This window comes from Dermacentor albipictus, chromosome 1 (assembly GCF_038994185.2).
Source record: "Dermacentor albipictus isolate Rhodes 1998 colony chromosome 1, USDA_Dalb.pri_finalv2, whole genome shotgun sequence".
Taxonomy (NCBI): domain Eukaryota; kingdom Metazoa; phylum Arthropoda; class Arachnida; order Ixodida; family Ixodidae; genus Dermacentor; species Dermacentor albipictus.
In genome coordinates, this window is record NC_091821.1 from 105,063,263 (window position 1) to 105,079,458 (window position 16,196).

A 16,196-nucleotide genomic window follows, 5' to 3' on the forward strand; every position below is an offset into this window, starting at 1 on the left:
CCGGTGGAGTTTCCTACAAAAAAAATTGTAGCAAACTATAATGCTTGTCAGGGCTCATTACTTCGCTCAACACTGACGGCTAGGATTCGCGCAAAGCTGTAGCTTAGTTTTTATTCTTTGAATCGTGGACTTTTAATTACATTGTGGAGGGCGTTAAGCATGGTGTTCGCTGTAAGAAAACAAATGCAGGTTGAGAACGAAAAACTCGAAGAGGACGAACTTTAATCAGCTGCTTGTACGCAAATCATGTTTCTCATTTGGTAAAAAAAAAACATTGATCACGGGACAATCCAACAATGTTATTTCAGATATTTACCGCAATGGTTTACATTTAGCAGCTGCGAATTGCTGTTCTAGGACAGAAGAGCAACGTGATATCTCTTTTTTTTTCTTTTCATCGCACCTCGCTCGCCGACCTCGCGTGTTGGCGTGTCGTTCACACCGTGAATCGCACGTATTATGCGGTTGCGGCTTGAATGAGAGGCCTAGAATGGTTTATTCAGTCACCGCAGCTGCTTCGGCGGAAATGAGAATTGGTCTTCCGTTGCAGAGGCATTGTCCAGCGCGGAAGTTCGTATTTGTCACAGTAGTTCCAATGTGGCGACCATCGGTTGCTTGTAAATATGCAGGCCTGCCCGCATTTTCCCACTCGCCCCGAATCGGCCACGTCAGGGGGAAATCCACAGGCGATCACTCTTTATACGTTACAATGTCTCCAAGCGACAGGCGAAAAAGAGGGGGAAAGAGTCAAAAGCACATCAGTTTATTCTGCCGTCGCTGTTAGCACCGTATATCATAAACCTAGCCACAATTTTTTTTCTTCGATTGAATGAACTGAGTTCAGCAACAACGAAAGTGAAAACCCGTTTGTTCTAACGTAAAATACTCGTTGAAATAACATGGCAAAGCATTGTGCCCCCCCCCCCATCTCGAAGCCCAAATTATCGTTTTGGAGAATATATAAATTCAGAATTCCTGCACATTAGTGTAGCGCGTATGAGCTAAGCTAATTTATTGGTATTTAGATAACTGTCACTGCGTAAAATAAGCACAGACAGCTCAAATTCTGTGTCAAGTCTACAACACGCGTGTCTGTTGAGCGCAGTTGCACTATATCTGAAGTAAGTATGCGTTAACGACAACAAAAGACGCAAGTTATCCATGCTTTTTTTGACGCAGTTAGCACGCCAATAGAATATGTGCATGCAGTTTGTATATTCCTGCGTTTGTCAAGTAAGTGCATGCGTCCCGTGTTACCCGCACGACCGTTTACACGTGCTCGCGAAAGTGTTCGCACCCTTCGTGACGCAGGAACGCGTGCACATTGTCACTCCTGAAGCATGCTATCTCAATGCTGACGAAGCGACAGGCATCCATTTTCTCAAGCTTCTTGACAGCCCAGCGCCCTATATTCACTCGGATTGTGCGCAGCCGCGGACAAACACCGCAGACCGCCAGCACACCCAAGTTCGTGACGTGAGTTCCCACGAGACACAAAGTAATCAGCTCCTCGAAATATCCTCGCTCCAGTGCGAGAAATGAGGAGTCGTTCACGTCAGTCCAACCAATGAAAAGTTCTCTGAGCTTCGGTAGGCATCGCCCAATGAGCGCGACGTCGATTGTACTCTGCAGAGACGTGCCTTCTAAGTCCAGCACTTGCAGCGATGGACATCCAAGCAGGACATCGCTTAGAAGAGCTTCGGAAAAGAGGAACGGGCAGCCTTCCAAGCACAGTCTCTCGAGCAAAGGGAACAATGGCCAAGCCACTCGCCTCTTGCTGCTAGACTTCTCCTCGTTGAGGAAGAAGCACCGACCTAGATCAAGCGCAGTCAGCTCGCAGTTTTCGATGGGTCCCGCCGCGAAGAACGTCTTCATATCGAGAACACAGCTGCGCAAAGAGAGGGAGACCATGCGCTTGGGGAAGTCGCGGAGCTTGACGCGTCGCTTCCGATGTGCGGCGCCAAAGCTAAAGCCATCCAGGGAAATCTCACGGAGGCGCGGGCAGACGCGACTGAGCTTTCGGACGTCCGCGGATACCACCACCGTCCACTCGGAACAGCTGGCAGAGTTTGAAATCGAAATTTTGCTCAGGCAAGAAAGACCGACTCCGACGTGGTGGCGCTTTACAAACTTTGGTATCCGCCGCGGCACGATCGCTCCAGTCCCAGAGACACATTTTTCGCCGGATGAGGTATGCCAGGCGAAGCTGTAGTATCCCTGCGAAACAAAAGGGGAAACACGCCATGTTCATTACAGTCAGCCCTCAGTGGTTGCGTAAGCCACATTGCACGTCACCTTTTTAACTGCACTGCACTCGGTTGGTGGCAAAATATCATTAAGAACGATAAATTACCAATGCAGACAATGTATGTGTACTTGAGTGGTACCCTGGTTTTTATCAGCGAATATTTCCGTACCTGCTTTTATCTCCGAGGGAAATTAGCTGAAGGATGACTGCAACGTGCCTAAAGGCACGCAAGGTATTAAAGCTTTCCTACGAATGAAACTTCGGGCAGAGGTTCAAAGCGACCCCCCCGCGGTAGCTTTGAATGCGGTTGCCGCATTTCGGTGGGGGCGGAAAGCAAAAACGCGCGTATACCGCGCACTAGGTGCACGTTACAGAAATTTAAGGAGTCTAAATTAAAGCGGAGTCCCCCCCTTACGACGTCCCTCAATTAGATCGTGAACCATGTCTTCTTATCTAGCGATGTATATAGCAAGTATGCATGTAATCGTATACCGTTGACTTAAAGATCTGCAAAAATGTTCTTTCCGTATGTGCGCAGCATGCGAAAAATATCGATTGTCATGCATAGATAAATAGTTATCTTCTCAGACAGAATGTTATTTTCTTTTATTCAGATCATTCCTGCGCCATAGTTTGCATCCGCTCAGTGAGCATGCCCCGCCTTAGGTAGCCTTTTGTTAATTTATTATTTGGCAAATCTCACCATGTTCACATTCTTCTAAAACGATGTGCCATGCCGAGCTCATCCAACGAGCCCGACATTCTATACTATGTGCATCTGATGACATGCTGCTCCTTTTCTTTATTGCCGTCAAAGTAATTGGTGCGCCACATAAGATTATTTTTATGAAACACGGTTACAGGGCTAAGGAATACGAAACATAAACACGAAAACCACAGTATTGGCACGTGCATTTAGTGTTTGCCTTTCGTCTTCCTTTTTGCTGCAACCATGTTTCACAATGCTACTAACCAACTTGCACAGCTTTCAACAATAGTGATAAACACGATCACACTTCCATCGTTTCTCATTTACAAGATTATTATTATTAGTGATGCAAGTATATAAACACCACAAAGAAGTAGATTAACAATCGTCTCCTGAAGAAGACACCATGCCCCCATCTGTCTAAAGAGGATAAAGAAAAAGGGACACACACACACGCACGCACACGCACGCACACGCACACACGCACTACAGAAGAGTCTAGTCCTGTAGTTGAGAATCTAGGTAGGTAATCCCATAGGTAACTTGAACAGAAGCAAACTTGATCGCCGCGTTAAAGTACGGCCAGAGACTGGTGCAGCTTATATTGCCTTGGTGAGGCGTTCATTCTGGTGTGATCTCTGAATGGAGCAGCGTATAAACAGCCGGGTGCCGTCGAATTTGCATGGTATCGTCAGTGAAAAGTCAAGGTGGTCTGCTCAAGTCGGAAGAGGATTAACTGCCTCGTTTCCCGAGGTACGTACCAATGTGAGGTGGCATCCGCTGAAACATCCGTGTTCTTCTATGACATGAGGTTTTATGGCCACCTTAAACATTTACCGCAATAGAGATGAGTGAGCGTTGGCACTGAACAGGCTGTGTGGGGACGCTCGACTCTCACGCGTCCCCTGATGTTTTTCCCGCATGGCTCTGGTGTCTCCTGTAATCGGGCTTCTCCGCTCAGCAAAGCATCGGGGCGGGTGGTGTGGTTGCAGATTATCATGAGAGATGGCGCGACTGTTGCGCTGTGTTAGGGTTGGCGTCTGACACCACGTGGCGACAGGAATTTCGCCCGACCTTCTACCAGGATTCGTCGAAATCAGGGTTTACTTCTCCTGCGATGGTTAACGTCAGGCACCTTGCGCACAAAGGGCCTTCTACCAGGATTCGTCGAAACGAGGGTTGACTTCTCCTGCGATGGTTAACGTCAGGCACCTTACGCACAAAGGACCTTCTACCAGGATTCGTCGAAACGAGGGTTGACTTCTCCTGCGATGGTTAACGTCAGGCACCTTACGCACAAAGGACCTTCTACCAGGATTCGTCGAAACGAGGGTTGACTTCTCCTGCGATGGTTAACGTCAGGCACCTTGCGCACAAAGGACCTTCTACCAGGATTCGTCGAAACGAGGGTTGACTTCTCCTGCGATGGTTAACGTCAGGCACCTTGCGCACAAAGGGCCTTCTACCAGGATTCGTCGAAACGAGGGTTGACTTCTCCTGCGATGGTTAACGTCAGGCACCTTGCGCACAAAGGACCTTCTACCAGGATTCGTCGAAACGAGGGTTGACTTCTCCTGCGATGGTTAACGTCAGGCACCTTGCGCACAAAGGACCTTCTACCAGGATTCGTCGAAACGAGGGTTGACTTCTCCTGCGATGGTTAACGTCAGGCACCTTGCGCACAAAGGACCTTCTACCAGGATTCGTCGAAACGAGGGTTGACTTCTCCTGCGATGGTTAACGTCAGGCACCTTGCGCACAAAGGACCTTCTACCAGGATACGTCGAAACGAGGGTTGACTTCTCCTGCGATGGTTAACGTCAGGCACCTTGCGCACAAAGGGCCTTCTACCAGGATTCGTCGAAACGAGGGTTGACTTCTCCTGCGATGGTTAACGTCAGGCACCTTGCGCACAAAGGACCTTCTACCAGGATTCGTCGAAACGAGGGTTGACTTCTCCTGCGATGGTTAACGTCAGGCACCTTGCGCACAAAGGGCCTTCTACCAGGATTCGTCGAAACGAGGGTTGACTTCTCCTGCGATGGTTAACGTCAGGCACCTTGCGCACAAAGGACCTTCTACCAGGATTCGTCGAAACGAGGGTTGACTTCTCCTGCGATGGTTAACGTCAGGCACCTTGCGCACAAAGGGCCTTCTACCAGGATTCGTCGAAATGAGGGTTGACTTCTCCTGCGATGGTTAACGTCAGGCACCTTGCGCACAAAGGACCTTCTACCAGGATTTGTCGAAATGAGGGTTGACTTCTCCTTTCCTTGCTCGGTAATGCAGGAGGAGGGGCCCTCTCTCTGTGCCTGTCACGTGTCATCAACGGAAGCAAGATCCCGCCCACACTTGTAGAGAGCCTATTTAAGGGGCTCCGAAATGTACCTTTATATACTTCATGCTCTTCTCATTTTCTTTCATCTACCTTTGAATAAACCGTGCAAGTTTCGCACTAGCAAATAGTCTCGCCCTTGCTTGGTCGCCATGGTCTACCGGATGCCTGCAGCCCGCCGACAACGCCACGCTACCCAATAAGTAATGTCGGTCGAGCTTCGTTAGGGAGGCGCCGCTACTTCTCGGCAGCAGTACGGTACGCTACCCTGGGGTACGCAACAGCTGCTAACGCCACCTAATGACGGGGTTGCTCGGGCGCAAAAAGGTAATAGGCTGTTCCTCTTGCGCTTGGGGTCGACGAGCGGCGCGGATCTTTCGCGCATGCGCCTATCCACGCTTCGCAGGACCGTCGCCAGAAAGGCTTAAGAGCACGACACCGCAATGAACGAATACGATCGTTCGAACCCGCCACCATTTGCGCGAACGATTCGGCGTTGGTGTCCAGCCTGGGGGCGAACATATTCGCTGGCTATCCGGTCGCGGTGAGTCGGACTTCCTCTATTTGTCGCGCGTCCATCAGCATGTTCTCCGGATAACAATTCGGCTAGCAGGCATTAGTGTATGAAAGCTGCGATAAATTCCCTTTTGATGTTTTCACTACTGCGTTGTCGTTCTTTTGTTCCAAAGGCACATGTGAGACCCCACAGTTGAGAGCACTGGCGGATCCAGAGGGGGAGGGGGGGGGGCATTAGTAGTTAAGATGGAAGTTTTTCTAACTGTAACAGTCGATGCATGATACTAAGGTTAATTAGTACGATTATAATGATTGTACAGCCGCGTTCACTGTTTTATGACCACTTTAAATTACTTAATGTCACTGTGCATAAAATTAAACAGCCTGTATAACAGTCGAAGATTCTGACGCCTATGAACGCAAACATAACCATTATATATATATATATATATATATATATATATATATATATATATATATATATATATATGATGAGGTTATATTGAGGTTATATATGAAACATGTTCATACTGTAGTTTTGGAGCTGTTCCGTTACCTTTTCCCGTTTCTCTCCTCGAGCTAAAGATTATGATTGATTCTGCGAGCTAGTGTCCCGCAATGTCTACTTAACATGAACACCCGGGATAATTATATGCAGGGTCATCGTTGAAAAATCAAGAACGAAGGACAAGAGGAATCTAGCTGACAGGCAATACATCACGACGACAGCCATTAGTAGCTCATGTTGGCTGTCCTGCTGCAATAAAATGTAGCTTGGTCAGAGCGAGCGTTGTCTGGTTCTCTCTTGTTGTTAATTTACACACGGCATTCTTCCGCCTGGCCGCCATGAAAGGTGGTCTGTTGCTCTACGAGCATCAGCTCGAACTGTGCCATACCTACCAGCTTTGACTTTTTCTGGGTACCTGCTCTAGGAAAGTACGCTATATTCCATTGCTCCTTTAATGAAGATGTCCGCCAAGGAAACTGTATAGCAGCACAAGTACCAGAATAATAACTAGCCCTGGCCAAATCGCCACGTGTATGCAATCATATATGGAGGCCGAGTGAATCGGTTTCTGTAGATATACTTACCCCCGTAATCAGAAATGCATCTTAATGCGAAGTCCACGCTTGGCTACGTAAATGACACCTGGCATGAACGTTCCAGGAACGCTTCTTGCGTTTCTGTCGGTGCATTCACGACAGGCTTCATTTAGATCAAGTCAAGCGTGGGCTTGAAGTTAAGATGCATTTCTGAATCTGGGGATTCATCCCTTGATATACTCTGGTTTCCTTTCTGCGTTTTCTGTTTCGAATACGAATGTACTATCAGTCAATGTAGTAGCAATAACTTGATTCGGGCGAGTTGGCTCATCTTGAAATAATATTGAAGCAGTGCGATGGAATGATGACAAGAAAGACAAAACAATCTCAAAAACAAAAAGAAACCTCAGCAGGACTAACACTGAGAGCACAGCGCTAGCCCTGTTATGTTTCTCTTGCATCTCGTCCTATGGCGCGGCTGCACAAAGTCAACGTAGATTTTAAAGTAGTGACAGCCTTCCATGTACTTAACCATTTTAGGGCTTTTGTAATCTATGGGAAAGAACAGATTATGATAAATCTTGTGATAAAAGAAACAAGCTTGCACTGCAGGCTAAAAAATAAGATAAACGGGAGAAAAGAGGGAGCAGATTATGCTGAAGAGCTGAACCTTTTCCCACGAAAGAAATAGCCGTCTTTCACTTGGAAGATCCGCGTGTGTGATTTTATATATATATATATATATATATATATATATATACACGCACACACACACACACACACACACACACACACACACACACACACACGCGGATCTTCCAAGTGAAAGACGGCTATCTTTTATGTCGACGACAAAGACAACGATGGGAGCTTTAGTAGGCTTCGTCTCGTGCATCGGCCTAGCGGAAATTAGAAGACGATGAAGTCCTCTCTAGGCTCGACTACTAAAATAGGAGTGTCATTATACAGACAGTATCAGGCCCCGCAATTACTAACTCTTTGGATTACGGACATCTATTGGCCTCGAGCTCCACCACTGGAAAAGCTGGCGCCAACGTCGGCGTGACGTGCTAGGAGGGATCAAGTGGACCTAGCGGCCGCGTTGGCTGCTTCGGGAGCGCCGAAGCGAATTGAAAACGAGTTTAAATTCCCTCGTACGCTGCAGTCCTCATTTAGTGGCGAAATTTTCCCGCTTCGAGTGTCTCCTTTACAACGCTTGAAAGCACTACGATAGGTAGTGGCTGCCTTTGAAGGCGCGCAACATGGTAGGCTACTGCTCGGTGCCGCAGGGCCGAACGCACGTAACGGAGGCCGGTGTCAGCCTTATTCACACGTAGCTGCAGGACAAGAAGCTGCGTGAAGCTTGGCTCGCGAAACATAAAATCGACAAACAGTCATCGGCTAAAACTCGGGTATGCAGCAAGCACAGACGCGAGGAAGATTTCTGCTACGGCGCCGGGTCTGCGATGTTTGGAAAACGCGCACTGAGACGCTCGCCCGAGTCTGCTGCCCGACTAATGTCATGACGGTTTGGTCTATGAACTTGTCGATGCTATAGATACTGGCGAGTTCACTGGTGTGTAAAGGGAGTGGTAAGAAGCACAATAAAAAAGCATGACATATGGTCATGTTTGTGTTATGGATTAATGCACTGGATTACCAAAAAAGAAGCAGCAGGAAATCGCACGCTGAGAACACCGATAAACATACAGTGCGACGCAACTCGAGAAATAATATTGAAACGTCTAAGAATTTACAAGAAAAAAAAAGATTGATTCGTCGCGACGACACATCAGTCCCCGTGGGCGTCGAAGTCTCTACATTTAAATTATTTTTGAACAGCTCTGATAGCGCCCACGCAACAATGGTTGCTTGTATACTGTCAAATGCTCATATTCTGCGGCCTAAAGCTCATGGCAGGGTGCGAAAACGCGCGCGCGGCGAAAGCGAAACAGTGCGCGGACAAGCATGCAGACGCGCAGTTGGTCGCTGCGAACCTGTGCGATCGCTGCATTGAGGCTTTGTTCTATTACACTCCATCTATAGTTATACAAACACTATAAGAACATATTTCACATAGCTTGCTCTCAGCGTTTACCTACCTTTCACGCAAGAAGCCGGTTTGGGAGACTATCGCGGCGACCGCGCTCAGTGCATGGCGTTCACTATACGTATTCGGTAAAGAGATAGCGTCTGTAAACGATTGTGTGCTTTCAGTTTGCCCAAGATTATTATTTAGACAGTAAAAAACTTCTCTCGTTTCGAAAGTACTTACAGAAATGTCCGGGAGAGCTCGCGCGTGGTGTTTTCAGTGAGCGCTGACAGCAAAACCTATGAGGAGCGCGCCGCGTGATCCCTCATACTACGCCAGCGAGGCGCTTCCGATAGATGGCGACTCCGCAACTCCTCGCCGCCAATACCCTTGGCACAGGGATTTTTGCCGAATACGGAAAATTGAAGTGTCCATCACGAGGACGAAGCTGCGCTGCCGTATACCTGCATTGAACTTCTAACTCCCCAGGTCTGGTCTGGTCCCCTCACCATTATGCTCATTCTGTGGCGAAGCGCAGACAATAGACCATTTCTTGTTGTCTTGCAGACGTTTTTCTATTATAAGAAAACGACAACTCGAAATCCCGCTTCGCTCTATTGGTCTAACTTTATCAGTGCCTGTGATCCTATCTTTTGGAGCCTCCATTATTGGGTTCAGCCACAGAAATGTTTGCTTGGCAATCCAAAATTACCCCATTGAAACCAATCGATTTCCATGTTAGACTGATCGTTCTCCCTCCCAACCATAGCTTTCTTTTATTGCTTATCTATTATTATTATCATTATCATTATTACTATTATTATTATACCATGTTTTCATCTGATTATTTCTTTTTTTTTCTCCAAACACAAAACGTTTACTTTTAAACTCCAACGCTCAAATTGTTAACTCCCCTATTATTATTTTTATGCACCTAATTGGACCACCCGATTCTTGGCCAATCCCCCAGTGGTTGGTATGTGCCATGGCCACTCAGGACAACAACAACAACAAGCTGTTTTTGTTATACGTGTCCTCGTCTCCTAGCTTCATTGCACCGCGACAATATACATACATAAATACCTATATACACACATACATATGTACATATACACATACATATACATATATGATACCCGACGAGTTTCGCCGCCATCGAAATGCGGCCGCTGAGGCCGGGATGTGATCCCGCGACCTCGTGCTGAGCAGCCCAATATAGCCACAAGTTTCCACGGCGCGTTTGTATATATGATACTCGACGCGTTACTATGTGAGCTCGGTCACTGCTGCTAGGAATGTTGCAACAAAAAATTGGCGACTTTGTCAGCTTTCTACATTTGCGGACAAGCGCGCCATTGTAACTTGTGGCTATGCTGTTGGGCTTATTTAATAAGCACGAGGTCGCGGGATCGAATCCCGGCCTCAGCGGCCGCATTTCGATGACGGCGAAATGCGAAGACACCCGCATATTTACATTTAGTGCACGTTAAAGAACCCAGGTGGTCGAAATTTTCGGAGTCCCCCACTACGGTGTGCCTGATCACCGCATCATGGTTTTGGCACGCAACTTAATTTACATTTGCGAGCAAACGTTTCGATTTTTTTCGTTGTATTTGGAAGTTCCTGGTGGTGAAACTGGGCAAAGTGGACGAAACGCTGCCCCACAACCTGGCACAAGAAAGAAAGCCAGAGAATAAATGTTTGCCGTAGTTTACGCTAGACAGAAAATTATTGGGAGTTCAGAATTCGCTGATGCGAAGAGAGGTGTGCGTGGCGCGCACTAAATGTAATAAAATAACACTACACAGGCACGTGCAATAGACGGAAACTTTACAAGAATTTTGCAGGCGTGAAAAAAAAAGAAGAAAACATAGCATAGCCAAACAAAGAACTGCAGTTGATGGTTCGTACAATTAAATGCATATCTAATGAACGCTGCATGGATTTGCCAGTCTTTCACTGTCACACACTTTTTGCACTACGTGGAATCGCAGCCGTATTCTTTCCTGCAGGGTTGCCGGAACATCCATGAGACAAGACAGGGTGGCAGACTTCGTTAGATGCCAGTTTTTTCTGGATCACGGTGACTGACATCTTTACTAGGACTACCCTTTCTATATTTCTTACGCCATCTTTTGCGATCTTTTGCATCCTTAAAAGATCGCAGCCTGTGCCTCACAACAGGCGACAGCTACGTCGAGTTTGTTGCTCAAGGCAACGAACTTCGAAGGTACTGAATATGCGTTAGAATAAAAAAAGGTGAAATCTGAATTGGCATAAGCTTTTATACACTCAGAAAGTGAAACCAATGGCAGTTTCAAGTAATTTAGCTGAATTCGTCCCATTATAACAGATATGATTTTTTTTTCGCTTCTTATGCCGGAGGGGGAAAAACAATTCCATAAGGCATTCCTTTTTTTCGAGCCCTCGTACATCTAATCTGCAAATCCATAGCATCATTCAAGGCGGTTCACTTAAATATATACCAGCACACACAAACTAGGACGGATAGGAAGAACGACACACACCAACCTCGCTGTGTGTCGTTCTTCCTACTCGTCCTAGCAAGAGCGGAAAGTTCGGCTAGTTGGTGGAAGTTCACCTTGACATACTGGGGTTACTGCGCTATTAGCCCCGAGAACGAACTACAGGGGCGCTGCGAGCGCCGCTCGCGCGACGTCAGGGCAAGGACTCGCGCCTGTCGTCTGCTACAGTTCGGGCGGTGTCCGGGCGCTTTCTGCGGTGTTTTCGTTTTACTCGCCCTCGTTCTCTCTGCTTGTATACTTATGGCGGTCGTCTGAAATATATTTTTACGACGTCTTCATTTGCGAAAATTTATTCAAAGAGCTTATTTCTTAGACGACAATGCAGCTCTCGAAAGCAACACTACCGTGCCAGCCGAAGGAGCGCAGACCAGCCCATTGCGGGTTTTTCAATCGACAACCGCAAGAATATAGAAAATAAGAATCCAGTTATGATACCATACCTGCCGCAGTGCAGCAAGTATGTCACAGACGCTGGCTATATATGATTTCTACAACAGTTATAATCCGCTAAAACTGGTTTGCTCACGACGAGTAGTTCATGGTGTAATATCAAATTTTTGCGTTTTTTCACAGAAACGCTCGGCATTAACACGATGACTTAACTAATACTGCAGTTAGGTTCTGCAAGCACAACTTGCTTCTTTGACTGCTTCTTAAAATTAGGTGCTTCTTCACGTGTTTATTTTAAGCGGCGGTAATATGAAGTAAAGCTAATGAAGGCTTACGTATATTTACAGAATACAAATGGAATGTACCAATATATATTCGCTTTTCTGCGCTACACGTTCAACTCAATTGAGAAATTTACTGGTGCTTGTTGCTTGAGGAATATACATGACGAATTTGTTTGGCGAACTGACACAGGCTGCTCGGCCCAAATTTTTTAGAGAAATTTGCCTTTTGGGCCATATGGCTGCAGCCAGAAAGAAGTCGAAGCGTCAGTCATTAGTAGTATAGGACATATTGAAGATATGATTCCCCTGTGGAGGATCAAAAATCAAGTGAATATATACGTAAGTCTTGCGGTGTTTTCTTTACGAATGTTTGCGATTGGATTAGAGCAAACTTTATTTTGCCTGCAGTTGGGCGAGGTTCTCTTTTATGTACCGACGAAGCGAATTGTTTTCCGTTTGCATAATTAAACAACGCTGGATCGAGACATGGTGAGACAAAAAGTGCTTGAATTTTTCTTTTCTATAGGCAATCTAAGCTGCGCTGTAGTAGCTCGAGAATATTTTAGCCATTCCAATTGGAGCTGTAAAAAAATGCTTTATGGTTTCAATTCGAAATTGTAGTGAATTAATGGGTTTCACGAACAAAGCGTGCCTCGCCATACCGACAGTCGGTTGCTACCGTTGCGTGCTACCGTTGCGTGATGGGTGTGCCATATTGTCGATAAACGCTACTGAGGGCCACTATGAAACATTTCATCGCTAGCAATTGGTTGGCTCTCAATCTTAACAACGAAACTTTTCTCTCGGGCGATTGCTACTATGGTATTTGCGAATTAACTATGCAAATACTCTACATGACGCGCCGTCCTGTTAGCAGCCATGAGCGTTTCGTTTTTTGAAGGCCTGTTTCAGAGAGGAGTGAAACTAGCAGCAAACCTTTTCATAAAAAATGGGTGCCTAACTGCTTCTTTTATGCATTATTAAATGGCCATATTTGGCTAGAACATCTCACCAGAGTAATAAGAATCATGATGACAGCTTCGCTGGGCAATGTCTTTCTAACACGGATAACATGCTGACGCCAATTACGAAGATGTTTCTTTCATGTAAAATGCAATGTCTCTCATAGCTAATTTCTAAGGGAATGTTAAGTGTTTAGACAAGCATCGTACACAACTTCGCGTATTGAATTCGCAGACATTCTTCTTACGCAAAATTTATGGACAGACACGGCGCATATATGCATTGTAAAACCAGTAGCCCCGTTCAACGCTACATAGCTTGCGATATCCAAGCCGCAAATTTTATCGACTCTCGCGCTTTAGGAGAAGGAACTGTGGTACAGGCATGGCAGCAGAAGGAAGCCGACATACCCTTCAATATGTGCGGCTCGAGCCACCCATGCCCCAAGCATACACGAAGGGAACGAGCGCGCGCGGCCGCCGAGCGAGACGGAGCGAGCGGCGTCCTGGCCGTGACGTCACACGCGAGAGGGCGCCACTCCTAATTCTCGCCGCTAATAAACACACGGACATTATAAGTAAAAGTGGACAGGACGCGCGCAGACTGCGCGCATCCAATCCACTTTTATTTCTGTTGCCCGTGTTTGTGACGCAGTGCCCTATTATTACAAGATGAACTTGAAGATTAAACAGGGTAGCAAATGTTTATTCAGCTATGATAAACTGTATATTAAGTATTTAGAAGCGCGTGAGACCCATAATCGATTCGTTATGCTCATTAGGCACAACTATACCCGGTCGAGCATTCGGTCTGTTCAGTTTGATGGCAATCGTAAGCAATCATGGTTATGTCATACCGCCTTTTTCATTATGCATAGTCAAGATGGTTGCATTGGCTTCTTCAATAAGTAAGTGTAGACAATGAGTGGCAAATACGTCATCGCATTTGTTTGAAACCGGTATTACTGCTCATTGCTTCAACTAGTGTATTTGAGATGATGAAGGCTATAGCAAAAGCCAGCGTCTATTCTCCCGGCAGCCGGGAGAGTTTCTGAAACGAATTTCTTCGGGCACTCACCTCTTACTGACGCTCGGAAGTCACCAGACAAACTGCCGGGAAAAAGTGCCTGCAGGTGTGCCCGAGAGCCTGCAGGTGTGCCTTAACCTAACCTAACCTTCCGAGAGCCGATATGAGGCGAGTGCCGGGAGAAATTAGTTTCAGAAATTTTCGCGGCTAGGGGGAGCATAGACACTGCCATGGTGAAAAACACGTGGCATTTCGCTGACGGTTATAGCTGTAATGACGTATTGCAATAACGTACGAAACGGTTCTCGATTCCGGCCGTATGTATCAGCGCAAATCATCCCATATGCCTTTACCTGCAAGGCTTTCATTGGTTCAACGCGCCTTTCAGCAGCCGCCAAGGGCGTGGAAGGAGGACTTAAAAAGCGCCGTTGGGGCTCTGCTAAAATCGATGCCACCGAAGAAGGCACTTAGTACAGGCTAGTTGCTTCGGAAATAATCATTGTTATTTATCTAACTAGCTTGTTGACCTGGTTTTTATTACCCTAACATTTAGTAGCTGCACGTCACTAAGAACTTAACGTGTGTGACTGTCGGTTTCTTTTTTTTCTCAGGAGTGAACCTATCGCTCATTGTTTTATACGATTTATCTATGCAGAAAGCAAATGCAAACGTCACTGAACGTTATCGGTGATTTATCGCTGCAGGCGGACTTCACTGAGGTTTCGTATCGCTCGTTTATCGACTCAAGCTGGGCCAAAACCATGCTATGTCAATACTCTGAAAGTGACCAAGCAGTCACGAGAGCAACAACGTGTGCAGGCAAGCTCGAATTCGCCGACGAAAGCGCTAGGCACACGGTTGCCGGACGCAGTCGTCCGCAACATGTCTTATCTAATGCTTCATCTCTGTTACGCACGAGAGCACGATCGCGTAAATGATCATCTGCTCCTTGGAAATCGGACGCACTGATCAGTGCACTTACACAGTCTTGAATCTTTGCTCATATTTTTCCTAACATGCCGAACATATTTGAAAAAAAAAAGCGCGCGCACGCACACACACAAGAAACGGCTGCAGCCAATATTGCTACATTCGGAGACAATTCCTAGAAATACTTTGAAAGATTTAAACCTCGTACCGTAAACTTTGTTGCTAAAATTTGAAGATTATTGATGTGTTGTTAGTTTCCTTGAGAATCAGCAGAACGAAAATTGGAACAAACTTCTTTTTTGAAGAAATGGATTGCAAGAAACGTACGTACAAGTTAAGGTCCGTTAAAAGCTTGCGAAATAATTTCACAGCAGTACGTTTTGCGTAAACAAAGCGCGCGCAACGCCTTCCTAGCACGATTAGCAAGGGCTCAAAGCCGCAACTATGCAGCACATTTAAGTACAAAGGTCGAACTGGCTCTCCGGCGCGAACTGGCCGTGAATAAAGAGCGCTTGCTGCTCCTGTTTTGCCACCAAGGCAGACCAGGTTAGCGACCGAAGCCACCGCCATCACAGCTGAGTACTGCAGTGTTTCGCCTCCTCTCAGAGCAGTCGGCAATTCGGTTTTCACGTTACAAACTCACGTTAATGCAAGTTTTATTGCCGACGATGATCAGTAGTTATTCAGATGAGGCACCACTCCTGTGTCTTACCAGCAAATAAATAAATAACAGCCGACTTACCTTTGCTGCTTTCCTGTCAAAGATGGCCAACCGTGCCGGCGATGGGCTTTCGATACATTCTTGCTCAGTCTTCTTACGTCCTGTCAAGAAGGCTTTAAGGAACTGCGCTAACTGAATGTTGATCATTGCTGAGTCCTTCTAGGCCGCCGAATCCTTCAATTATGCAGCTCCGGGACCATTATTGCCGATCCCGGCCCCCGAGCTTTGACTGGACCACACGCTAGCTCAAACCCAATACGTTTCTACGCTTTCTACATCCTTCCTGGTAAGCTGAGGTCAACTGCGCTTTTCACTGCGCAGAAAAAAAAGGGAGAGGGTGGAGGGGGCATACAAGAAAGAAAAGGCTTTTGCACGCGTCCACTCTACTCGTGGCGAAAGAAAGCAGTTCTGTTTCTATTTATCAGTAAAGTTTGTTTTAGGCCAGTTGACAG

General features: G+C 46.5%; 1 protein-coding gene across 1 annotated transcript; it reads right to left on the reverse strand.

Moving 5' to 3' along the window:
- Positions 1-205: 205 nt before the first annotated feature.
- Positions 206-16,052, reverse strand: LOC135914196 (uncharacterized). Its single transcript, XM_065446940.2, has 2 exons — positions 15,766-16,052; positions 206-2,217 (listed from the first exon to the last, which is right to left on the reverse strand). The coding sequence occupies exons 1-2, from the start codon at positions 15,889-15,891 to the stop codon at positions 1,270-1,272; spliced, it is 1,074 nt and encodes a 357-aa protein (XP_065303012.1). The 5' UTR covers positions 15,892-16,052; the 3' UTR covers positions 206-1,269.
- Between the last annotated feature and the right edge of the window lie 144 nt (positions 16,053-16,196).